The sequence below is a fragment of the Ailuropoda melanoleuca genome, chromosome 3 (genome assembly GCF_002007445.2).
Source record: "Ailuropoda melanoleuca isolate Jingjing chromosome 3, ASM200744v2, whole genome shotgun sequence".
Lineage (NCBI taxonomy): Eukaryota > Metazoa > Chordata > Mammalia > Carnivora > Ursidae > Ailuropoda > Ailuropoda melanoleuca.
The window spans coordinates 104,874,059-104,899,090 of record NC_048220.1 but is presented as its reverse complement, the minus strand read 5'-3'; the positions used below and the strand labels follow the sequence as shown (position 1 = coordinate 104,899,090).

Here is a 25,032-nt window from a genome sequence, read left to right as displayed (position 1 = left end):
GATGATGAAAACGTCTCGATCTACCCTGTTCAATAAGTAACCACTATTCACACATGGCTAATGAGCCCTTGCAGTATCTAATGTGACAAAGGAACTGAAGTCTTAATTTTAATTAATTTAAACTTGAACCTAAATGGCCACACACGGTGGTGGCTCCCATGCGGGCAGTGCTCTAGAGTAGTGCTCCGTCGCCCCTCGCACGTGCCCACGCTTTCTCTTACTCTTCCTTTATTGCACTGCCCACTTCTTACCATTTATATTTAGTTGTGCAATTGCTTTTCTTTTTAAGGTTTTTTTTTTTAATTTTATTTTTAAGTAATCTCCTTACCCGACATGGGGCTAAAACTCACAACCCCAAGGTCAAGAGTTGCATGCTCTTACCAACCAAGCCAACCAGGCACCCCTAGTTGTGAAATTGTTCAATCTATTCCCCGCTAGACTAGAAGTTCTAGAACAAATACTTTGCTTTGCCACAATGGAATTGTCTCTCTATCACCTGGCATGGGACCTGGTGTATAGTAGGTATATCATAAACATTTGTTTACTAAATGGTTGGATGGATGGATGGATGGATGGATGGATGAACAAACTGTAAGAGACTCTTAAAGATATAGAACAAAAAGAGTTGATGGAGGGAGGTGGGTGGGAGATGGGCTAGGTGGGTGATGGGTATTAAGGAGGGCACTTGTTCTGAGGGGCACAGGGTGCTGTATATAAGTAATGCATCACTGAATTCTACTCCTGAAACCAATAGCACACTGTATGTTAGCTAACTAAAACTTAAATAAAAATTTAAATAAATAAATCGGTACGAGGGGCGAAAAAGAGGATAGATGGATGGTGGAAGGAGATAGTTGCTTAGCCCGGTGCTTCTGATAATGAAATGCAGTGATGAAAAACGTTCAGCACACAGTTCATAAAATTAAAAGTAAGCTTGGCGCACCTGGGAAGCACAGTCAGTTAAGCATCCAACTCCTCGTTTTGGCTCAGGTCGTGATCTCAGGGTCTTGAAATCAAGCCCTGTGTCGAGCTCCATGCTTAGGGGAGTCTGCTTGAGAGTCTCTCGCTCCCTCTCCCTCCACCCATCCCCCTGCTCTCTCTCTCCCTCTCAATAAATAAATAAAATCTTAAAAGTAAGCTAAACTTGTGCTTGTAGGAACCATACGTTCCCTGTGTACAAATACGTCCCTTGTGTATAAAGACGCTTGTGTCTGCACCAAAGCATAGTAATGAGTTTGCAAAGGTTTGCAGTTGTGCAGTTGTATGTAGACGTGTCCGTCCGTGTATCTGTGTTGTCAGGGTAATGAGGTGTCTAAGACTGAGACACATGCAAAATCACACAGGAAGGGGCGCCTGGGTGGCTTAGCTGTTAAGCGTCTGCCTTCGGCTCAGGGCGTGATCCCAGGGTCCTGGAATCGAGCCCTGCATTGGGCTCCCTGCTCCACTGGAAGCCTGCTTCTTCCTCTCCCACTCCCCCTGCTTGTGTTCCCTCTCTCGCTGGCTCTCTCTCTCTCTCTCAAATAAATAAATAAAATCTTAAAAAAAAAAAAAATCACACAGGAAGGCAGTTTCTAAGTCGTTACTTTTTATTTTGAAAGATTTGTCAAACTCCCCATGTCATGGTGAGAGTTTGTACGATTAATAAGAAGCAGCTTTTTCATGAAATGCTTGGAGGTGAACGAGTTCTCAGCCTGTGAGATCCGACCATCCCATTGACTTTGAAGTTTCTCTTGATTAATAGAAGAAAAAAAGGTGGAGAGAGGGAGAAAAGGAGGAACGTGCTAGAAACCGAGGGAAAGACCTCTTATGACAGCTATCCAAATGTGAAAACAAAACAAAACAAAACAAAACCAATTCACCAGCTCCACTTTTTCTACTTTACAATTTTCCACACCTCGCTCTTGACGTTGGCCTTACTGGTCGAAACAGCCTCCCAGTCCTGCATTTCCCAAAGACAGCTAGGAGGGGAGAAGTCCTGCGGGGTGTGGTGATCCACCTCCCAGGGGCCTGGCGGATTCCAGAGAGCTAATTATCCACCCCCCGCTCCCAAAAGTTTGGACAAACAGCCTAACATGAAAAGAAAGGGCACTGAAAAATGAGGGGGTGGGGAATAGTGAGGAACTGGGCTTATGTGAGAATTGATATGTTTTCCTAACACAGACTCAGGTCTTTTCTCTGGGTGACAGCCTTGTTATCTGCGGTTCTGGCTGGTGGCTTCCGCAGGGCTTTCTCCCACTAGTCCCCTAGTCCCAGAAACATCCTTGCCAGCATCATGTGCCTGTTACTTCCCTTTGCCCACCTTCAGGCCATGCGGGGATGACCCCCTGGCAGCCAATACCTTGAAATAAAATGAACACAAAGACTAACTTGGTGAGTATTAGTTTCAAACCGAGAAATGAAGAGAAAATCTGAGGATGCAGGATGTGTTGAAGGCAGACTTGAGCAGATCAAAGTTCCCACCCATACGCCACTAAGACACGAGGCAGCACAGCAAATGGCGAGAGAAAAATGAGACCGTTAGTGGGTGAGCAAGAGGCGTCGACAGCCGTGTTACCGCTAAGAATGTCATGACTTGGGTTACAATTTCCATTTTTAGCACCGTTAATGTATTCATTTAAATCTATATTAGCACCTTGTCCCCAGGCAGAACAACAAACCATCCAAACATTTTAAACATTGGGGGAAACAGGAAGGGGAAGATCAAAGAGGGAGGATCCGGTACTGCGGAAGGAGGCGAGGATTTAGATCACCAGATCCTTGTCGATATCCTCTGCAAAGCAAGACAAGGAAACAGAATCAGAAATGAGCCCTCCATGGGGGAAAACACGCTTCCCTAGCAGTCAGTGGGTCCCACCCATCCCTGGGCCGAGGGTCAGGGGACCAGCCCAAGGTCACCCAGGAAGCTGAAGACTGAGGACCTCAGTCTCCCTGCCCCTGGCCTATTCCTGTCACTTGCACACGCTGCCAAGTTACACTTCCCGTCCCCTCTAGGTGCCTGCCAGCTCCCAAAATAGTGCTAGACACAGACTGAGCGCTATGCTTGAGGAAGGGAAAGAGAAAGCAGATGAACAAGAAGCCACCAGAGAGAGTGAGGCCCACCTAGACAGGGAGAGCAGAGAAAGTAGTTAACTAGGCACAGAGAACAGAGCTGGGCCAAGAGGATGGAGACACAGACGACAGAGAATAGAGGGGAGGTGGGGAGAGGAAGGTGGCCCCTTTGCTCAGACACTCACTCTCCTTGATGCCAAAGCACCCGGCCCACTCGTCCAGGGCGATGTACTTGTCATGGTCCAGGTCACAGGTCTCGAAGAAGCGGGTGGTGCAGTGCTCCATGGGGATGAGGGGCGCACGCAGTGGGGCCAGCTCCGTGTGGGACAGGTACCTGCAGGCAAGAGGGAGAGGGCCTAAGGACACTCCACGAGAGACGGGGGAGTGAGCCTGCCCCACGGGGTGGCAGGACAGGACACGAAAGCAGAACAGGAAGCCAGGATCCTGGCCTACCCCCTCGCTGTACTGCTGACCTGCTATGGGGCTTAGAGCAGGCACTGCCCCACTCTGGGCCTCAGTTTCCCCACCATCAAATGGTGGAGAGTTGACCATAATTTCTAAGAGCCCTTCCTGTTCTGAGATCCCGTGGATTCATAAGAAAGGTCTCTTGGTGCATTTAACTGTTTCCTAATTGGCTGAGAATCGGGGCGAAGAAACAAAATGAAAATATTCTGCTATTGGTAGATCAAAATCTGCTATGAAACAACAATGCGTGCTTCTGGTGGACACACATTTATGTAGCTACAAATGCATAGAAAAAAGTCTAATGGCGCCTGGGTAGCTCAGTCGGTTAAGCATCTAACTCTTGATTTTGGCTAAGGTCATGATCTCAGGGCTGTGAGATCCAACCCCACATCGGGCTCCGTGCTGGGCGTGGAACCTGCTTAAGATTCTCCTTCCCCCTCTGCCTCTCCCCACCCCACGGTCTCTTTAAAAAAAAACAAAAAACAAAAAAACAAAACAAAACAAAACAAAACTCTGAAAAGAGATACTTCAAAATGATAACAGTGCTGCCTTCTGGGGAGAAGTGGGAAAGGACTGGGATTGGCAGGAGGATCAAAAGAACTGAAACCTTCAGCGAGCTTTAATTTTTGTATATCATCATGTGCAAGAGGGAGGCCTTCTCATTTCTCTCCCACTGTCCTTCATTCCTGTTCCTCCAGCCAGCTTTGACTCCAGAGCACGTGTATGAATTTTTTCCTTATTTCCCAGAGCCCTCAACTAGTTGTCCTTAAAACACGCTTCCCCAAGGGCCACGCTATGACTCCAATTTTCTCCTAGCCGCCAGACCCCCTCACCCCACCTAACTTATGGAAGGAATCACACAATGTTTGAACTAGAAGGAATACTCCCCCCCCCCTTACATAGTATATCATTGGAAAAACTGAGGTCCCAAGAGGGGCAGGGACTCAGGCAAGGTCTCCATGCAGCTGTGGGACAAGAAGAGGGGGCAAATGGATCCCCTGGCCTAGGCTGGAGCACTTTCCCAGATGCACAGTCCCTCTAGCCCCAGCTGGAAGCCTCTCTCCTGGTCCTTTCTTTGATGGGATCCAGTTGCTCAGCCTAAGCTCCAGATGTCCCCCTGACTTTTCCTTCCCTCTCCCCAGTGAGTGACTCAGTTGGATCCCAGCCATGGAAAGAGCCTGGGAGAGCAGCAGCAGGGAGTTTCCCAGAGCTCAGGAGACCCCAGCCCCGAGGGATTGCCGACAGGGTGGGCGGGCTCCAGGCCACAGCCTGGACCAAGACCAAGGGGTGAGCCTCCAGAGAGGAGGACCCCTGTACAGAATGTGCTCCCCCAGGCATGTAAACAGGGTGGCCCACCTTTCTATGCTCCTCCAAGAAGGCACAGCAAGAGGAGACCAGAATGCTGCAGCGAGGGTCGTGACAACCACCGCGCGGCCTCCCATTGCCGCAAGCCACCCCCTGTGCCTTCTGAGAGACTTTTCGCTTTTTCCTTCAATTGTGAGAAGCAGATCATCACGCACAGTGTGAGCGTCCCGGGGGCAGGGACCGTGTCAGTTTTGATTACTGTTCAATCCCCCGCCTAGAACAACGCTGGGCACATAATAGATGCTCAGTAAGTGTTCGTTCGCTGACCGCGCCTGCCTTCTCCGCCGTGGAGTTGCGCCGCACTTCAGAACCATTTGGACAAGAGGCAAGAACAATTAAACCAAGGACTTGCAGTGAGGATGCGATTGGCTCTGTGGATTTTTTAAGAACTCCCACGGCCCGTTTGCCCTGTTGGGGCTGGGTCTCCGGTCTTGCTGAAGGACCGCGAGCATACTGGCTGCCCCACCTCGGCCCCACTGCCCCATGGAGTCTGCCCTCCTTCCTAGCTCACTGTCCCTCAACTCATGGATACCCAAGGCCAGCATGCGCAGGGGTAAGGGGGGACTTTCAGTTCCTGCTGACTTCTGCTGCTTCTGGCGTGAAAATGCATTGTGGCTTTCCTCCCCTCGGGTGTGCATCTTTTCTCCTATGCCCGGCCCTTCCTGCCTTGGCCCCCACACAGACTGCGGGCTCCAGGGCTGGGAGCAGCAGAGGCTGCTGAGAGGTCTTCCGGCCAGACCTGGTGTGCCTACCGGCCCTGACCTGTGACTCCGTCTACTCCAGCAACAAGCCAGAGCAGCCCCCTGTGATCCTGAGGGCCGGAGGTCTTACCCGTCAATGGGGTGCTGGTCCAGCTGGCCGAACTGCCAGTGCACAGGGAAGATGTACATGTTATAGTTCTTCTCGAAGTCCCGTGCCAGCAGCTCCACAGGGTGGTCTCCAGCCTCCAGGCGCTTCTCGTTCTCATGGATCTTCTTCACCTGTGAGAGCAGACGCCGTGTGACGAAGGGTCCAGGGGAGACGGTCCAGGCCAGTCGGGGCCCCTCCACCTCGGACAGTAGGCCAGAGCAAGAAGAGACCAGCCAAGACCAAGGTTCAAAGTGAGGGAAGGAAGTGGCGGAGATGGGTACCAGCATCTCATCCACAGAAGTGGAGGCCCGGGATGATCTCAAAGGGTTCTATCTCCATTGAGCTGCCCCATCAAACTCAGCTGGGGAGTGCGTTAAAATGCAGCTTCCTGGGCCTGGTTTCACGGGGACGCTGATTCTGTAGGCCCGAGGTGGGGCTCAGGAATCTGCACTTTATCAGTTCTCCCAGTGCTTGATAGACTCAGTAAAGTTTAAGATCCACAGACTCATAAGGAAAAGGAATAGGGCTGTTTGTGTCCCTTTTGATTGACACTGGGCTAAACAAAGTGAGCAGGTCTCTTCATTACAGGACTTCTCAGAGTCTTTAAGAAGTGAATGTGTACTCTCGGCCTCCAAAGGCAGTGAGAAGTCTGTGTCCAGCACCCAGGATAAGGGTACTCGTCAGAGCTGGGGTGTAGGCTTACCCTCAGGGGCCTAGTTCTAGGAATGGGACTGTGGATCTCAGCCAGCCCGGGGCCAGGAACCATCTCGTTCAGTGCTAGGCAGGGAGCCTGGAACAGGCTGGAAAGAGAGCACTTACTCGCAGCTTCTGTTTCTCATTCAGAAGGTTGTTGTCCTCATCCCTTTCGTACAGAGTGACCAGGACATTCTTGAGCCAGTCCCGCATGCGCAGGGGGAATTCAGTCAGCTCAGAGTCCAGGCAGGGAGGGATGTCTAGGGTCCAAAACATGAGCGTTGTCAGCACAGACCCGGACTCTCCATGCCTGAGGGCCAACATACTGGCTAGGCCACGCTTCCCACCCCGGGGCCTCCTCCTACAGCTGTTTCAATCAGGCCTTGCCACAGTGAGTGACTTGGCCTTTCTGGGCCAGTTTCTTCACACCACAGTGAGCACAGCAGACTGCGTGGAGGGAAGAATGCTCTGCAAATGCAGACGCAAAGACATGTCTGCTCTTCCCTTGGCCTGATCTGGCCTGCTGAGGGAAATGGATCACCCCAGAGACTCCTGCATCTCTCTGCGTGATGAGGCCTGAAAACAGAGGCCCCCAGGTCCCATGCTGGTGATGCCAACCATTGGGAGGAGTTCGAAGCTGTGAGGCTGAGGAACAAGATCTATCCATAGGCCCAGCTCAGCTGGGGTGGGGATGTCAGGACTGCTTACCCACCAGAACCTTCTTTGTGATAATGATTCCATCCTAATCTTTGGAATTTAGAATCCCAGAATGTCAGACCAAGTCCACCCTCTTGTTGGATCAGCTTGGGGAGAAGAGGCTTGCTCAAGGCCACATTATCAGAGCTCATCCACCATCCAGGGCATGTGGTTGTCCAAGGGCTTAGAGGCCTGTCCTTCCCTCATCCTAAGTCTAGGGACACTTCCCTCTGTGGTTAGGACCACCTTCTCCACCACCAGCTGGGGAGTGGAAGGGAGCATCTGTGGGGGGCACACTAGGAGTTGGTGCAAGTGAAGCAATATGCCGCAGAGGATAGCAAGAGCCACCTGGTAAAAGGCCCCTTGGCAGTCTCACGGCCCAAAGACTACACCATTCCTGCCCCAGCCTCCTTCCTGTGCCTTATTTCACACCCTCGGCCCTATAACCAGGAGAGTGGGGCTGACCACAGGAGAACCTGGTTTTCTCCTCCACTGTTCTGCACTCTGCACACCTGCGGCAGGTGAGTGGCTCTCCCCAGTGCCATCTGGTGCCAGAATGTACCAGACACACAACATGAGTGTTATCTTGGGGGAGGACCGGCTGCGGTCTTGGGTGTTTCAAATGATAAGGAGACTGCCAGCACTAAAGGACGCACCTGGGCCAGTAGAATCTGCACCTGGCATCACCAACAAAGCTAGACAGTATCCTGGCATCCCTTCCCCCAAACCCCTGACTCCTAGGTTTCTAGAAGAGGGTGGTTAATCATTGGTCTCAAGTGGGCAGATAGGAATGTGATGGAGTGAAAAGGCCAAGGATATGGCAACACTGAGTAACAGGGCCTAAAGGGAACTGACAGGCATGCCCCATATTTTAAAGCATTCAAATTCAAATATTTTAAAAGTAAACTTTATAGGTCCAAGGGCTGCCTGGCTGGCTCAGTCAGAAGAGCACGTGACTCTTGATCTCAGGGTCATGAGTTCGAGCCCCACATTGGGTGTAGAGATTGCTTAAATAAATAAAAGTTAAAAACAAAAACCACTTTATAGGTCCAGATAGAACATCATTTTTGCTTTACAGCGTTGAAGCAGTAAAGATTTGGGTTAGCCGTATAGAAGAACATCCCCCTCATTAAAGAAAAAGAGTGAGTTGTCTTGAATGCTAGTGAAAGGCTCCAAAAACCCTCCCTGATCTTGTGCTTCCACAACTGCTCAGTCCTTCCTGGAAGCTGTCCTGAACGCAGAGTTGAGAGGAAGCTACTCATAGACAACCCTCTCATTTTATAAATGGCAATCCTGAGGCTCAGAGAGGAGAAGACACTTGCCCAATGTCACACAGCATGGGGGGGCGGCAGAGCCAGCATCAGTGCCAGCTCAGTGCTCTCTCCGTGAGCTGGGAGGCTGGAAGTACCCAAGGACAGACTCACATTTGCAAGGCCCGATGTAGTCCAGGTGGAGTTTGTGGCCCTTCTTGGTGCCCTCCAGGGTGCACTTGGTGGCAAAGAAGTGGCAGGAAGAGTCAAAGGTCTTGTTGTCATTGCTGCATACCTGTCGGGAAAGCACAGAGCATCTCCCCTTCATTCCCAAAGCCCTTCACTGGTACCACCATCTTTGCCCATTTCAAGGACGGGGACAAAAAGGGCCAAGCAAGGAATGTGATAAGCCCAGGATCATACAGACAGTTAGTGGTGGAGCTACCAGAACCCACTCTTGGGGCTCCCAGACCAACGTCCAGCCCATGCTGAGAGCCACTGTGGGTCTCTGAGCAGAGGTACGACTGAATCAGGCTAAGATTGGGAAAACAAACCTGGCAGATCTGGAAAGGATGAATGAAAGATGGGAATGGCAAAAAGGCAGAGTGTACAGGAAAAAGTTAACACAGAAAGCCTGGGATTGTTATGCTTCGAAAGGCCTGCTTGCGCTGTTGGCCCTGCACTGCCATAAAACTTTCCACAGACGATAAGGATGCCTCACTGTGCCTAGACCGCTTGTACAAACAACACAGTTTATGCTGAACGTCTGCTTTCCTTCTGGGAGTCTGGAATTTGAGTACGTGCTAGGCAGCACTCAATGAAAACTTGGAGTGCTAAGTCGCTAATGGGCTTCCCTGAGCAGAAACGTTACTCCCATGTGACTGCATCTTCGTAGCTGGGGAAAAAGTGCGTTTTGTGAGACCCCTCATGGAGGTGGAGAAAGTAAGCAAGGCTGTACATGGATTCCTCCAGACTCTCCCTATGTCTTGTTCCATTATTATTTAGCTGTGCATCTTTAACATGTCCCTGTAAGAAGTCTTTGCTGTGAGTACAACCCTACATTGAGTCATGTGAGTCCTCCTAATGAATCTCTGTACATGGGGTGGGGGGGGGGCAAGCAGAGGGGCCAAGGGCTGAACAATACAGTGGCAGTAAGTATCTGTGTTAGGAGGCAGGGAGCCTTGTGTCACACCTCCTGTACCTACTTCCTTAGAGTTGCTTATATATCACTGCCGAGGGAGAGTTGATGGGCACAGGTGACCAGTGGGATGGGCGTAAAGGGGTAAGTAGGAGGGAAGAATTGACAATGATGCTAAAATTTGGATCCCAGAGGAGAAGTTGCATTAGAGAGAGACTAAAGATGAAGAACCCAGACAGGAGGTTGTGGGAACAATGCTGTTACCAGATTTGCTGTTCTGAGAAAGGTCATCACTAGTATATTGGTTGTCATGAGTGCGCACTCAATAAATAATTACACGGATGGGTAGATGGATGGATGGTTGGATGAATGAGTCCTATTGGAGGCAGAATGGATGGGTTTGAAAGATTTTTTTAAATAGCATATACTGGGGGGCACCTGGGTGGCTGAGTTGGTTAAGTGTCTGCCTTCGGCTCAGGTCATGATCCCAGGGTGCTGGGATTGAGCCCCGCATCGAGCTCACCTCTCAGTGAGGAGTCTGCTTCTCCCTCTGTCCTCCCCCCACTCATGCTCTCTCCCTCTCAAGTAAATAAAATCTTTTAAAGAAATAAATAAATAGCATATATTGGGTATTAAGTACTACCTAACAAATCCCCACACCAGTCCCAAGAAATAAAGACTATTTCTATCCCCACTTTAGAGATGAGAAAGCTGAGACTTGGAAATGTTCTGCATTTGGCTAAGATCTCACAGCTAACAAGGGCGGAGATGGAGTTTGAAGTCAACCTTCAGTCTGACCCCAGAACCCACGTTTTTGGACCTGATGCTTTGCTAGGCTGCTCCCAAGCAGAGAAAGCTCCTATCTCAGTGTCTGATGTTCTTGATGTATTCCTTTCTGGATCTGGTGTGGAGCTGGGAACCTGCTGGTGCTGAATAAATTCTTGCTGGTTGCTGGAGAAACCCAGTGACAGGCAAAGCCTTACCTGCACCTTCCTTCGGTGACTATCTAAAGAGGGGACTTTTGAGACTGGAGCTGCCCCACAGAGCCACCAAGCCACCAGTGTTCTGGGCAGCCATTCCATGTTTGCAAGGACCCGAGCGCCCAGCCCCCGGCCCTTACCTTCTCAAACTCGCCAATGGGGGCAGGGCAGCTGGTAGGGTCCTGGCACACGCACATGGGAGTGTTGTTCTCATCCAGCTCACACACTTTGCCATGTTTGCAGTGGTGGTTCTGGCAGGGGTCTGGAAGAGTACAAGGACATGTAGTTAGCACCACCCGGTCCACCCCAACGCACCCAGATGGATCGTTGGGCAGAACGCCTCCCCTGTGCCCCCTACTCTGGGCTCCAGGCAGTCCCGAGTCCTCCTTTCTCTTCTTTTTTTTTTTTTTTAAAGATTTTATTTATTTATTTGACAGAGATAGAGAGAGCCAGCGAGAGAGAGAACACAAGCAGGGGCAGTGGGAGAGGAAGAAGCAGGCTCATAGCAGGAGCCTGACACGGGGCTCGATCCCATAACGCTGGGATCACGCCCTGAGCCGAAGGCAGACACTTAACCGCTGTGCCACCCAGGCGCCCCATCCTTTCTCTTCTGCTGAGCCCAGCAGCTGGCACTTAAGGGAGACATTGGCTCAGTCTGGGAATTAGAGATTCAGTGTGAGGTCAGAGTCCGGCACATTTTGGGGAGCTGCAGGCTTAATCTGGGACCCAAGAGCACTGGATACCATATAACTCCCTTGAGGGTTGAAATAACCACTGTGTTCTCAGCTCTCTGTTCCTCAGTGACAGTGAGGCATTTTTGGATTATAAAATAAACTTTCAAGAATAAATAAAATAAAATAAACTTCCTAGAATGACTTGGAAAATTGGCTGTTGTCAGGGAGCCAGCTGCGAGGCCAAACAAAACAGACTTAAGTGTCGGTGAGGGAAAAGGGAGAAGCGCCCTGAGGCCCACACTGAACAATAGAGCCCGGCTGTGTCTGGTAAACACCGGATGAGGGTGGGCCTGGAGGAGGGAAGGAACAGACTCAGTAGATGACCCTGCTCCAACAAAAACTCTGTGCCCTCAGGATGACAGCTCAATCTGGCCGTTTCCTCCTGAGGATTTGGGGTATTTGAGTCATTCTTTATTGGATGCCTGCCCTGCCAGGCACTGTGCCTCAACTCATAACCCTCCAACAGCAATGGGGTGAAGGTCTACCGTCTTCATCAGTCCTGAGTTAGAGATGAGGAAGCGGGGCTCAGAGAACTAAGCAGGCTGTCGGAGGGCACTCTCAGCAGGAGTCAACAAGTTTAGAGGCAAACATAGGTTGCTTTGCCTCCCAAGTCCATGCTGTTAACACCCCCTTGGGTATGATGCCTCTCTACTCTGTGGGATGGAGATGCCGGCACAGTGGTGGGGCTGGAGGTGGAGGCCCTAAGACATTTCTTTCTTTCTGGCACCAACTCCCAGCATAGCATTATATGAGCTCTGTCAGATTCCCAGGCCTTATTTCCTCACAGCTGTGTGCAAATCAAATACGCTAATGAGTGTAATACTCCTGGAGTTCCTTCTAGTCTGCACCCACTTGGGACATGGGCCAAGACAGAGGTCCTCGAGGAGCGCCGTGACCACATGGGACCTGTGACCTCAGTGGGAACATGAAATCCAACTTTGGCATCAGGGCAAATAGCTGTGAGGGGAGAAAGCCATTTCCAGCTTGGAAACATCCCTTCCTGACTCAGAGCATAGACAGCCTGGCTATACATAGATCATGCCCAGATTCCAGAGAAGATTCCCAACCTTTCAGTCAACACTTTGTCCTCCACAGCCCACCCTGCAGGGAGAAGCCCACCCTGAATTTCCTGGGGAAGGAACCTCACGTAGACTGTCCCCATGCCCCAGGCTCAAGCAGCGGAGGGCAAAGCCTGGATAAGACAAGACACGAGAAAGGGACCTACTTTCAGCCACCACCTCCTCTTCAGTTTCCTCAGCACCTTCATCAAATTCTCCTACTTCCACCTGCACGGGGTTGGCTCCCACAGGTCCCTGGGGTGGAGGGAGAAGGGTGAGTCAAATGGCCCCCACTCTCAGGGGGTAAACACTGGAGGGGACTTGCCTGGAGCTTTAGGTCCCACAAGAGGAGAGACAAGCTGGAAAGGTGTGCCAGGCCCAGGGCACAGGGAGTACAAATGCCAGGATCCAGAATTTAGATGGATTCTTACAGGCCCACTGAGATGCCTCAGAGGCCACCAGGGGTATTAGGTTAGGAGGGGTACCAAGCCCGCCACCCCCGCCAGCCGCACCACAGCAGCTCCCCCTTTATGTTTAATGTATGGGGAGACTGTGGGTGATCACCTAAGAAAAACTGTCTCACAACTTAAAAATAAAAAATTTCAAAATCATAGTTCCCAACTCTAGGGTGCCATGGGAGGTTTGGGAAGCATTCAGGAATGCGTCAGGATTGGGGGACACACGGGATTCACATCTGTGCTGTGTGTGCCCTGTGTGTGCAAATGCCCCGTTCCTGGGTCGAGACCCCACAGCACCCATCCGGTTTTCTCCAGGGAACGAATGTGGAGGTCTGTGCTCCCCCCCACCTACCTCTGCCCCCTCAGCCACGGTTTCCTCTACCACCTCTGTCTCATCAGGCAGGGCTTCCTGTTGCTGTTGGGAAGAGAAAATGGGTTTCAGAGAGGTCAGGGCCAAGGCCAGCTTTGCCTCCGAAGTGCCTCCAGCCGGGGGAGTTAGGAGAGCAGCTCACTGGGGATCCCCAAGGCTGTGCCTCAGGGACTACCATGGGTGGGGTGATGAGGGCAAAAGAGAAGCCGAACACAGAGGTCCTATAGAAGTCAGGAGCACCCCCCTCCCTTTGTATATTTTATATCTGGGGCATCTATCAAAGATTTAGCTTGGAAAAGCATTTCCATTGCTTTCAACTCCTATGAATCTGAAAACCACTGATGCAGACCAAGCCCTTTCAGCTTAGAGTGGGAAAACAGAGACCCACGGGGCAGGAGTATCATGCATTTTAATAGATGCCATTATCTTCCCCATAAGTATGATATTATTATTATGATTTTGTGATTCCTTCTTGCCATGTCAACTTGGAGTAGGAAGAAGCAAGATAACATACAACTTTGAGGTGCCTGGGTACCTGGGGCTTCTTCTAAAAGTAAGGCTAACCCTGCCCAGTCTTTTGGCAGACTCTTCCTGCCAGAATCTACCATCACTCACACCTCCTAGTGGAGAGAGGATGAGGTTGACCAAGGGTTGAGAGAAACTGCCGCAGGCAGCTTCCTCCCTCCTCCGGTAATGGCTTAGGGTTTAGGATTGGATGACTACTACTGGCCCCCTGTCGGCAAGTCTTGGAGGGACTGGCTGTCCGTCAGGGTGCTCCACACTCCCCTGGCCAAGAAGCAGGGCCAGGACCCAAGCTCAACCTGATCAGTTCTCCTTGAATTGTGTTTAGATCTTCTTGGCACGTTTTTGCAAGATGGTGAAACTGCTGGAGCAGATCCACTCAGATGGCAACATCTCCAAGACTATTTGTTCTTACCTCCCAGATCTTGAACCTGCCCTTTTCCAGTCCTGCCCAACACCTTTGATTTTATAATTTGCCCCTGTCTCCCTTCCCCCACCAATTTGGCCAGATTGGAGCCTGTTGCTTGCAACCAAATACTCCTCACTGATTTGGAAACTAACCAGCCCTCTCTGTTCACTTTCTCCTTACATGGAAATCTCTCTTCCCCATACTCTCCATCCAGTGTCCTCTTCTCAATTTTTCTCCTGTGCTTATTAGTGTAAGAAAAAATCTTTTATAAAAATAAGGGAAATAATGAGATAGGAAGTCGCTGACCCCTCCAGGCAGCCAAGGCCGGCAAATTCGGTGCCAGAGCTGGTGGTGGGAGAAGACCAAGCAGATATGCTCTTGAGGTACTTACAGGGGCTGCCAAGGCCCTCCCGGCCAGGCAAAGGAGAAAGAAGATCCAGGCCCTCATGGTGCTGGGAACCCTGTGGGGGGAGAGAGATTGAGAGTTGAGTGAATGGGGGTCTTCTTGATGGAGAACTCCTTCTGACACTGAATTCCTGTCATGTGCAAGGTAATTTTAGATGGTGCATGTTAAGTTATAGTGAAAGATGCAAGAAAAATTTGCTTCTACTCAATTCTCTTCCAATTCCAACTGTACAAACAGAAAGCCTCAGTTTGGTGCTAGATGTCTTTAATGCCTTTCTAGCACTCATCTATCTCCTTTGTAACAGAGAGCAGGCCTCTGGCTCAGAGCCCCCGCAGGAAACTATATGCAGCTGGAATTCAATGAAGTTGTTTTGACTTCTTTGTGTTTATTTTTGTAGTTTCCTTCCATTTATGACATAAGACTAAGATTTCTCCATTTATGGTAAAGATATAAAGTCTTTTTTGTCAGTAAATTTATTGAAGTTTTTAAATAGTGATTCAACAAAGGTGGTTAGCTAACTAGTCAAGCTTGGGCGATTCTGAGCCAGATCATCTTCAAGGACCCTTAAATCCCTAATGTTCTAGGATTCTTTTTTTTCCCTCATCCCCCTAACCCTCCTCCTCTTCCTTTTCCTCCTCCTTCCTACCCCCCCTGAAAGGGGGGGAAGTTAATAGGCAGAAACCTCCTGCCAGTTTGAGACAATGAGATCTACCTTCTAAAGCAAAGCACAATAGTCTTGGAGTGTGACCAGTGGAAACTTGAGGGTAGCCACATTTTTCTGTGCTCTACTCAGAAGGGACAGCACTTATCTGGATCCTCTAGGCAAACTATCCAAATACTTGCATGTGTTCATGTTTTCTCCTCTTTGCCCTTCACAGCTAAAGGATGTTGTTTGAGATCTAGAACATTCTTCTGCCCTGGTCACTGTTGAGACCTCACTCTCCAGATGCTGAGCTCTTCGCTCCAAAAATCTCATGACTGCAAGGGATTTGGGAACAGAATCTTCTCTGATGGTTCACTGCCAAATTGCCATCTCTCATAGAAGAACTGTAGTGAGGACATTTTATTTTGTGTTCTCACTAGATGGACTTCTATTTCCAAATGACTTTAGAAAGCTATCCCTTGTATGGATCTAAATTTGCTTCCCTCAAACTTCTGGTCTACTCTGTTCCTCCTCCTGTGGCTACACAAAACAAGAGTGCTCCTTTGGCCCCGGAGAAGCATTTTGTCAAGGTGACCAGTGGCCATATCTTCCCTCTTTTGCCCCCACAAACCTCTATAGTGGGCTCATCATCCCTAGTTCTTTTCAAGACTATTCAACTGACCAAGCACCTTAGTGGTACCCTGGCATCATGGAAAAAAACACTTGGCTTGGAATTAAATGCCAGGGGTCCCTGACCCACCTCAAAACTGTCTGGGTGTATTGGTTAAATCACTTGTCCTCTCTAGACCTTGTCCCCCTTCCACTATTGTGAGGGTTAGACTAGGTAAACTTTGAGGTTGTAGGCTGGGTTCTTAAAATGCCTTTAAAAGTTGCAGGCACATGCGGGTGTTGGCATGTATCATCGCCTGTGGCATAACCCTTCTTCACTTGGGTTATAGTATTTGAACAGTGGAAACAGGCAGAGGAAGAGTAGACTTCATACTGGCCCTTTATTGAATTAAAATAGACACAAAACCTCACCTCTTATTTCATGGCATGTGTATGAAATGAAACTAACAAATTGAGAGGAATCAGCCTGGGGGCCTGTCCTTGCTTCACCTTGGCTCCGACTCCCAGAGGAGTCCAGTCTTCCCTTTCCAGGCAGTTGTTCGAATGTTCCTGTTCCACACAGTTGTCTGCTTGTTCACTCCCAAGCCTAGAGGTGGAAAAATCTCCCTGCTTGCTTTCCCATTTGGAAGATATAAGCAAGACAACCCAGGCCTATGATTTTATGAATGGAACAGGAGAGAAAGCATCAATGGAGGACTTGTCTGAGACTGATTGAAGTCAAAGGGGCAGAGTGAGACTGGTAGCTAGATACACAAAAAGGTGTTGTCTGGGCTTCAATGACAGAAGTCATGTCATGGACTTGACTAGTCCCCTGCTAGGACTGGAAATGTAATAAGCTTCCGGTTGAAGAGCCAGGAAGACCAACATCACCAGAGTCTGTGTCCTTCATCTGAGCAGAGCAAACTTGCTCCCCCCTCTGACCATGCTCCCCCTCTCTGGCCAGCTCTGGTCAGCTTTTTTGTATGTCCTTTCTCCCCCTGCTTCCTGCCCTTCTTTTCCAGTGACACACTCACCCTTCCCACTGCTGGTTTTGCAGCCAGAACCGAAAAATAATTCTAAATCTTGTAGTGTTTTTCGTGTCTAAAGGCCTCACATACATGCTGTCCTCATGGAACCTCTGACACACTGGCAGACAAGGCAAGGGAGAGCCTTTAGTCCCACTTTCCCGATAAGACTGTGGTTGAGAGCAGGAAATCGTGCAACATTCAGGCCTCTTGCAACTCCCTTCTCATGGAGTTGGGTTGGGCCTAATAGGGATTATGTTCCATCCCGTGTGGGAGTGGAGGAGAAAGGCAGAAAGCGACAGTGTTAAGAAAATGACCCGAAGTCTTAGAGAAAGAGTTATTTTCCAAATCTGGGCTTCTGCCCAGTGCCCAGTGCTCCATTACCAGTCCCAGAACCCTTTCCCTCCGTATGATGGGATGAGAGTCAAGGGGAACAGCTGGATGGTTCTTCTTGCACAGACATACTTCCTACACACCTGTAGGATCCCTCCTGAGGCTCTCTGAAACAGGTCTGGCACCCATCTGGCACAGCTCAGGGAGTGCAACAACAACCCCTGAGAGCTCAGAACATGGAGTCAAACCCCAGCATTTGGAACACATTGCCAATCAAACATAGATCTGGTATGCCCAGTGAAAATTTCAACAGCTTTGTAGAAATGACTAGTATTAAATGAAAACTCCCTCCTTTGTGTCCCTTTAGCTTGTGATGATGCCTATGTCTAGCCTTTCCAAAGTGTTTTGACAATTGAGCATCCCACTGGAGGCTCAAGGAGTGTCTTGTTGTTCCATAGAGCAGGTGGGAAGACTGAGGCCCAGAGAGGGGAGGAAATCTTCCGAGAGCCCCAGGGAGTGAGAGGCAGGGCTGAATGAGGTCCCGGGCAGCCCTGTTGCACCACTGGCCAGCTCTTCGTCTCACACGGTTTCTCTTGGCAGCTGCTCCCTCCCAGGTGCTCACCTGAATGGAGCCCAGTTGGGCTGTGAACTGGCCCGAGGTGCAGGGAAAGTAGCCCGGGCCAGGGGAGGAACACGAGGTGTGTTTCCCTTGGCTTGGTGGTCATCAAACGCAGACAGTGCTCACCCCCACCCCACCACCGCCTCCTCCCCCTGTTCCGTACATCAAGTCCTTTCCTTTTGCCTTTATTTGCTCTGGAGACGGCTGAAAACCCATCCTTGGCTGCCAGCAGGACCCGAAGCCGAGGTCACTTCTCAGTCTTTAGAAAGACTCTGGGGATGGAAAAGTACAGCCAGCCCCCCAGTTCATCTCCCTCAAAATATAAAGGGCCTCCTTCGGGCTCTCCCTGGACACGGAAAAGTCCCTTGTCAGAACTGGGGGAAATCTCAGAATTATGGAATTTTGTATTGTAAGTCTTGCAATCGTAGGCTTTTAAGAACGTGAAGCACAGAATCTTGAGTTGTAATCGTCAAATCCAATTTGAGTAGAAAGAGATTTACGGAGCAGTGCAGTCTAATAGAACCTTTTGGAGATGATGAAATTATTCAATATCTGCATCGTCTATATATGGTAGCTACTGGCCACATGTTGTTGCCCAACACTTGAAATATTGCTAGCGTAAATGAACTGAATTTTTAATTAGATTTCATTTTAATTAATTTAAATTTAAGTAGCCACATGTGGGTAATGGCTACCACATCAGAGTGGTTATGCAGAATGGTTATGCAATGTAGCATAAAGGTAAGCACATGGGCTCTGGAGACAAAATGTGCAGGTTCAAATCCTTGCTCTGCCAATTAGCAACCATGTGATCTTTAGAAAGTGACTCTCCCTCTCTGGGCCTGAATTCATTTCTCCATCTGTAAAATGGAAATAAAACACCTACCTTGAAAGGCTCATGGGTGATTTATTTGAGAAAGTACAAGAAGTAAACAATGTTGTTTGGAAGAGCATCTTAAAATCTGCAGATCCCAGAATCTCCATCCCCCTCAAGGAACCAGGGCAAGAATCCCAGCTCTTTGTCTGTGGCCCGGGGAGAAAGGGTGTTGGGGTGGAACAAAGGAGACATTGCTCCTCATGGAGAAGGGGACACCCTCCCAGCCTCCAGAGAACACAGTAACGAAGGCTGGGCCTCAGGCTGGCCTCTTCGTTGGGCTGCTGGTGCAAACCAAGCATCCCTCTCCCACTGTTTGGCTTGGCAACAAGGGTTCCAAAAACACATGTTCCTGGTAAACAAGCCCAAAGAGAAAAAAACAAGTCTGGAGGCTAATAAAGGAACCCCCTCTGTGAGCCAGGCTCACCAGGGAGCTGGGACTTGGAGGTCCGAGCCAGGCCAGAGAGGCGCCACCGCAGCTGGTGTGACCACACTGGCACTCGCCGGGGAGCAAGCACAGCCTGCTCGGAGGTGGTCTCGTGACATGGACGTCGGGAGTCCATGGGATGCAGTCTTGGCAACGCTGCTCCCAGCTCACTGTGCAAACTTCGGAAAGGCTCCTCTCCTCCCGGGACCACACCTGGCCCTGCTCCTCTGCACAATTAGGAGGTTGTTTTAGATCAATGGTGGTCAAAATTATGTAAGCCCTCTCAGTGAGGTCTTCTGCGAAGTCCAATATTTGAAGCAGCTAAAAGCCTTCTGCATTTGTTGAAACATGAATTCATTATAATCTGTTCAACTAATCAGCTTGAAATTTAAAAAAACAAAAGCAGGTACAAGGCGAGTTGAGATGAGGCTGAAAGTCCTCCATACTCAGACACCCCTGAGAGGCCTTGGAGCATCTCTGGGTTCTCCTATGAACACAGTTTGAAGACCCTGGGGCAAGGTGGTCCCTGAGGTTTCTTGCAACCCTGACTTTCTAAGTCGGCTCAGGCAGAAGCTTTTCAGAATATCACCACTCCCAACCTGTCCCTTGACTCTGCTTCCAATTTTAGTATTTCTTGCCAGAAGGGAAGAAGCTAAGGAAAAGTTTTAGGGTGGTATGGGTGCTCAAGCCTAGGAGTGAAGAGGTTCTGGGGCAACTCCAAGGCAGCCCTGGAGTTTGGGACTAGGATCAGCCTAACTGAGGTTCCATACAGGCATCTAAGCTGCCACGTTTCACTATTTCACAGTGGTTAGGAGAGGCCCAGGGTGGAGCTTCAGGCTTTCCTCCTTGGCTCCCTCTAGGGGCCACTGCTGCATCGGGGTGACCACAAATGGAGGGGATGAGAAAAAACATCACAATCCAGGCTGTCACATACCAAAGATAGCAACTACATGGTGCAAAGTTTTCCGCCTGCTCCTGCAGTGCATGTGGCAGACATTACTAATCGATCACACGACCTTTTCCCCTAAAGTGCAGGGTGGCATCTGAATCCTGAACATGGTTCTTCTAGCAGCCACTACCAATGGACTGCTCTTGTCCAGCCAGGTGAAACCTCTTTGCCATGCTCCCGATTTTGGAGATAGAGGAATTAAGGCTCTGAGTGGGAAATAACTCACTCAAGGGTCTCACAGCAGGCTGGTATCAGTGCTAAACTTCCAGATGTTCAGAAACATCAAGATGTTAACCTTGTTTTGCTCTGTTTCTTTTCTCTTCTGATCAGTCTGGGATCCTAATGCCATGACTAATATAAGATGACCCAGAGGGATCCCCAGATGAGATAGGTTACTATCAAGAAAGATCCCAGTTCTGGATAGAGTTGGTATCTCCATCCATAATTTTTTCTATAGACACCAAGCTCTATGTCTTAAGAGTTAGGGTAGAGCTAATTTCCTGTCTAAGACATCTCTTCCTCCGGGATAAGAGGAGGCTGCTTTTCTAAATAATTCTGCCAAGTCACTGCTTGCTGGCTCTGGCTCTGCCCAGCGCAGCCATCCCTGAGTTCAGGCTTGGGGTCAGGATCCAGGCTCTGTGCTGTAGAGAAAAGGTAGTAGCTTCATTAATCCCCAGGTTAGGCTGAAAGCTCACCTCTAGCCCTCTCTTTCCTCCTTTAAAGACGGGTGAGGGGAAGAGCAGGAGGAAGCATACCAGCAGCCACCTATGAGCCGGCCTCGTGCTGCCCTCATGGCAAAGCCCTGCAGGCTGGGATAGGCCACAGTGGCCAGCAAAGAGAGAGAAAGTGCTGCTGTCACTGACCATCCACAGGGCTCATCGCTTATAGACAGAAGTGTACAGGCGTGCAACCGAAGTGACCAGATGAAAATCATCAAAAAAAAAAAAGTGAACATGTGGACATTTCTGAACATCTGGAAGTTAGGTTCAGACATCAGTTGGCTGTGTGACCTTCAGTGATTATCCTCCCTCTCTGATCCTCAGTTTCTCTATCTGTAAAGCACAGCCAGTGATTTGGTCCTGTATGTGTACAATACATCTACCTCCTTGTCGTAACCTGCAGTTATGTCTGGCTCTGCACATCTGCGTGTGGCTACAAACGGCAGTCACGTCTGCGCACCTGGCAGTGTGTCTATCACAGTGACCTATGGCCTTGAGGACCTCTGCATGAAGCCTCATATCTGTCTTTGAGTGACCACCTGGCTCAGCATCTGTCTCTCTGGGCCCATGTAGGTTAGCCCCAGAGTTTGTATGTGCATCAAGACGTATACCTGGAACTTGTCTGTGAGTCAACGTATGGCTCAGGGGGAGGCGTGTGAGAGAGTGACCTTCTGCGTTGACGCTCGTATGGAGGCATTTATTTTTAGCTATGCTAGTGGGTGCCTGTTGGTAAAATCAATGTTTACAGTCTACATCCTTGTGGGTTTGCGTCCGTCCCCGTTGATCTCTGCACACTTGGCTACCTATCTAAGTAACCTTGAAAACCAAATAGTCTCCTGTTTACCTCACATCCTGAGCTCTTGCCTTTTCTCCACCATCCTTTCCTATTTATAGCTTATTTGCTATTGGTTGACAAGTCTCTACAGATGGATAAAGATTTTAGCAGGACTGTTACACAACCCAAGATCCCTCAGCCCCTCCTCTCTCGTTTCCTTTCCAACTAGGGGGGCAGGGGCTAAAAACATAGGCCAGCTATTTCTTCTCATGCAAGCAACCTCTGGGATTTCGGTTTGCAGGACTTCAGACCTAGAAGGACCCCTGGAGAACTTCTAGATTCCCCATTTAACAGATTAGGAAACGGAGACCCAGAAAGGGGAAGGGTCTTACCCAATGTCACTCACTGTGAGTTATGACTCGCCTCTACCATCGCCTTTGCCAATGCTCTTTTCACACTGGAGGGTACAACACTCTTGGGAAATACAAAGGTGCCCGCGTCAAAATGGATTTAAGCAACATTTACTTTGTTTAAATGTGCCTGTTAGCACTTTCAATAAAGAGAAGTTATATACAAACCCCAAGATGATAGAACTGCCAGACGAAAAAGCTAGAAATGATTTCACCAAGTCTTTGGGTGCCTTAAGTTTGTCAGTTCTAAAAACCCACTGCATGGGGGATTGGGGGCCACAATGTGCCAAGTGCTTCCTGTGTATCATCCCATTTCTTCCATACCATACCCCTTTCGAGCTGACGGTTGTTATTGCTCTTTAACCAAGGAATAAACTGGGGCTCAGAAAACAGAATAGGTTAGTTCAAGGTCAAATGGCACCTCCCAGACAGCAGTGCAACTAAAACTTAGGTCTTCAAACACCGGGTCAGGGAGGCTTATCACAGCCCCACGGCTGCCCCTGGGATCCTGGGAGATCAGCAGGGCAGGACCTAGAGTTTGCTGTCCTGGTATTTGGGGATTGAGTGGGGTGGGGGACATTCAGACTGAGCCTGAGGTTCTGAGAGTTTCCGTGTCCCCTCCCAGCCAGCAGGCAGAGACCCTGAAAAAAAGGTTACCGTGGCAACTCACATTCCTCCCAGAGTGAGTCATGGCAAAGAAGAGCCTTTCTGTGGGTGGGACTTGGAGAAAGTTTCAAAAGTTGATTCCTTCTCCAGGCACCCCTTCCCCCCTTCCCCCTCCCTTTGCTTCAGGCTTTGTCGATGTGGCAACTGAGCCCTGTGAGTTAACCCTCTCTTCCCCCAACCACTCCCTTTCAAACTTGTTTATCCTCCTGCAAATACACATATGCTTCCAGTCCCACACTCCATCTCCCACATCGTCATGCCCTCTGGCTCTTTGGGAAGCAGTACATCCATTCGAGTATATTTTAGGACTAAAGGCTGTGAATACCTCTTGTTCTCGTTCCCTCCCTCTCTCTCTCTCATACACACACACACACACACACACTACTATTACTACTATATATACAATTTTAAGTGGCTTGCAGATGTCTTAAAGCCCATTCAAAGGCCAGTCTGGATTCTGGTTTAAGAGACTTTCCCTTGAAAGTTTCAGATGACGTCAGGCTCCCCGAAGACCATCAAGTCCAACCTTCTTACTTTACAGATAGGGAAACTAAGTTCAAAGGACTTAATTACCTAAGACAGCACATAGAATGTGTGCCTTAAGTCTGCCAACCTACTTCTTATTTGTTTCTCACTCTCGCATCAGCACTTGGAAAAGAGAAATTTAACCCTAGAGAATTGCTAGTAAGAACATGTTCCCTGTGTTCTGCGTAGAATGCTGTCCTTTCTGGAGGAAAATGTGTACCTCTCTGTTCTCTCTTGGGCAGACTGGGCTTCCTTGAAGACATACTTCATCTCAGTCCCCACTTTTCCCTTGGTGTCCCTCAGACTCCAGGAGTCCACTCGCCAACCAGCCAATGGAGCCAACGAAGGTAAAGACAGGAAAGAGTGTGTCCAAAGAGGACTTAATATCCTAAGAGGCTAGACACCATTTCCATGTAGAGTTTAGGCTTTCTAAACAAGGAGGTGTGAGAAGGTTGCCCTGGGACTCTCTCTGGCCTGCCTTCCCCCTTCTCTCCTTCTTGGAACATCCTCCACCACACCCAGCATCCCAGAGGACCCAGAGCCTTGGCTGAATGATTTCAGATGTCTGGGGTCTTCAGATCTACGTACACTAAGCGCTACTGCCAGTGAGTTCCTGTGCTTACACGCAGGCAGCCCCGGCTGGGAACAATGCCTAACCTAGGAGTGACTGTCTGACGGTGCTATTTCAGAGGGCGTGTGTTGGAGGGGGAGAGGTCAGTGGGGGAGAATTCCAGGGAAACAGGAGCCTTCCCAGGGGTGCTGATTCAAGGTAGAAACCCCCCCATTGGCCTTCCAGAGATCAATTTATCATTCATGTGAAGTTCCTTTTGGAAAACAGAACCCCTGACCGAAAACCAAGTCTAGGAAGAGTCTTCTCCTAGAATGCGGAGCTCGACAGACTCTGGCTACCAGCCGTCCCCGTGCAGCTGTGGCCAGATCAGATTCCTAGGAAAGCAGGCTGCCACATTTGCGCAAGAGAGCCCAGAGGCTAAGCCGGCAGCCTCTGAAACCAGAGAGGTGGGCACAGAGAGAGACAGAGAGAGAGAAAACACTCTCCCAAAGACACAATGAGATGATTTTCTGCAAACCTAAAAGGGAGACCAAGTCATACCACCTGAAAAGCAACAGGCAGTGGGTCCGTGGCTCCTGCCCTTAGTGGGAGTGGTGATGGAGCCCAAGGAGATGCGCACCCGTCCCTGACCCAGAGACCTCCCAGCACAGCTCCTCTTTCCGTACACAAACTGCAGGAGTGAACTAGGGGGTCGGGGCGGAGCAACCAGAGAAGGGAAAGGCCGGGCAGGGCTTGTGCATACCTCAGTGGCAGGCGGGCGGCTGGCGGAGTGCGCTCTGGGCAGTGTGAAGGTCTGCAGGAATGTGGAGGGTTTAGAGCCCGGCAACAGGAAACCACTCGGAGCGCTGGGCTGGGTCTGACTCCCCTCCACCCCTCGGTCCCTCCTCCTCCTCCCCTGTCTCCTCCTTCTCCCCCTCCCCCTTCTCTCCACCGCCAAAGCAGGCTAGGTCTTCCATTTCTCTCCTCCTCTCCTTGTGGTGGGCTGTCCTGACCAGGCTCCCCAACCCTGCCTGCCTCATGGGTTCTGGGGCTGCTGCCAACACAGACTCATGGAGCGCCAGGGCTGGAAGGGTCCGCAGGAATCATCTGGAACAACCTCTTCCTTGTTCAGAGGGGAACCGAAGCTTGGAAGGGGTAAGGGATTACCCAAAGGCCCCCAGGGGCAGAGCCAGGCCCAAGTGTCCTGACTTCATGACCAGTGATCTTTACAAGATGAGGCAATGTTGAGGAGGGCATTGCCAAGTCGAGGGGACTGTGACAGAGGCAAAGCCAAGACTCGCCTCTGTACAGACAATAGAAGCTGCCTCTGGTGGCATCATCGCTGATGATGGGGGATGTGATCTAAAAATAACAACTCTGACTCTAGTTGCACCATGAATAGACATTTAAGTGATTTGCTTTCTAGCTGGGGAGTCTGTGTCATCAGTATAGAACAGATACGGTGAC

General features: G+C 49.9%; 1 protein-coding gene across 1 annotated transcript; it reads right to left on the bottom strand.

The window, feature by feature from the left end:
* Positions 1–1,564: 1,564 nt before the first annotated feature.
* SPARC (secreted protein acidic and cysteine rich) lies at positions 1,565–24,473 on the bottom strand. Its single transcript, XM_019801278.2, has 10 exons — positions 24,329–24,473; positions 14,427–14,496; positions 13,087–13,149; positions 12,444–12,531; positions 10,625–10,746; positions 8,541–8,661; positions 6,547–6,680; positions 5,710–5,858; positions 3,234–3,382; positions 1,565–2,770 (listed from the first exon to the last, which is right to left on the bottom strand). Exons 2-10 carry the CDS (start codon positions 14,481–14,483, stop codon positions 2,742–2,744), a joined length of 912 nt encoding a protein of 303 aa, XP_019656837.2. The 5' UTR covers positions 14,484–14,496; positions 24,329–24,473; the 3' UTR covers positions 1,565–2,741.
* Positions 24,474–25,032: the final 559 nt, after the last annotated feature.

Coding starts and splice junctions, on each gene's coding strand:
- SPARC (XM_019801278.2), bottom strand. CDS start 14,483: ATGAGGGCCTGGATCTTCTTTCTCCTTTGCCTGGCCGGGAGGGCCTTG. Junction 6,681..8,540: donor CTACATCGGGCCTTGCAAAT/GTGAGTCTGTCC, acceptor TTTGGACCCTAG/ACATCCCTCCCTGCCTGGAC. Junction 2,771..3,233: donor GTGCTTTGGCATCAAGGAGA/GTGAGTGTCTGA, acceptor CTTGCTTTGCAG/AGGATATCGACAAGGATCTG.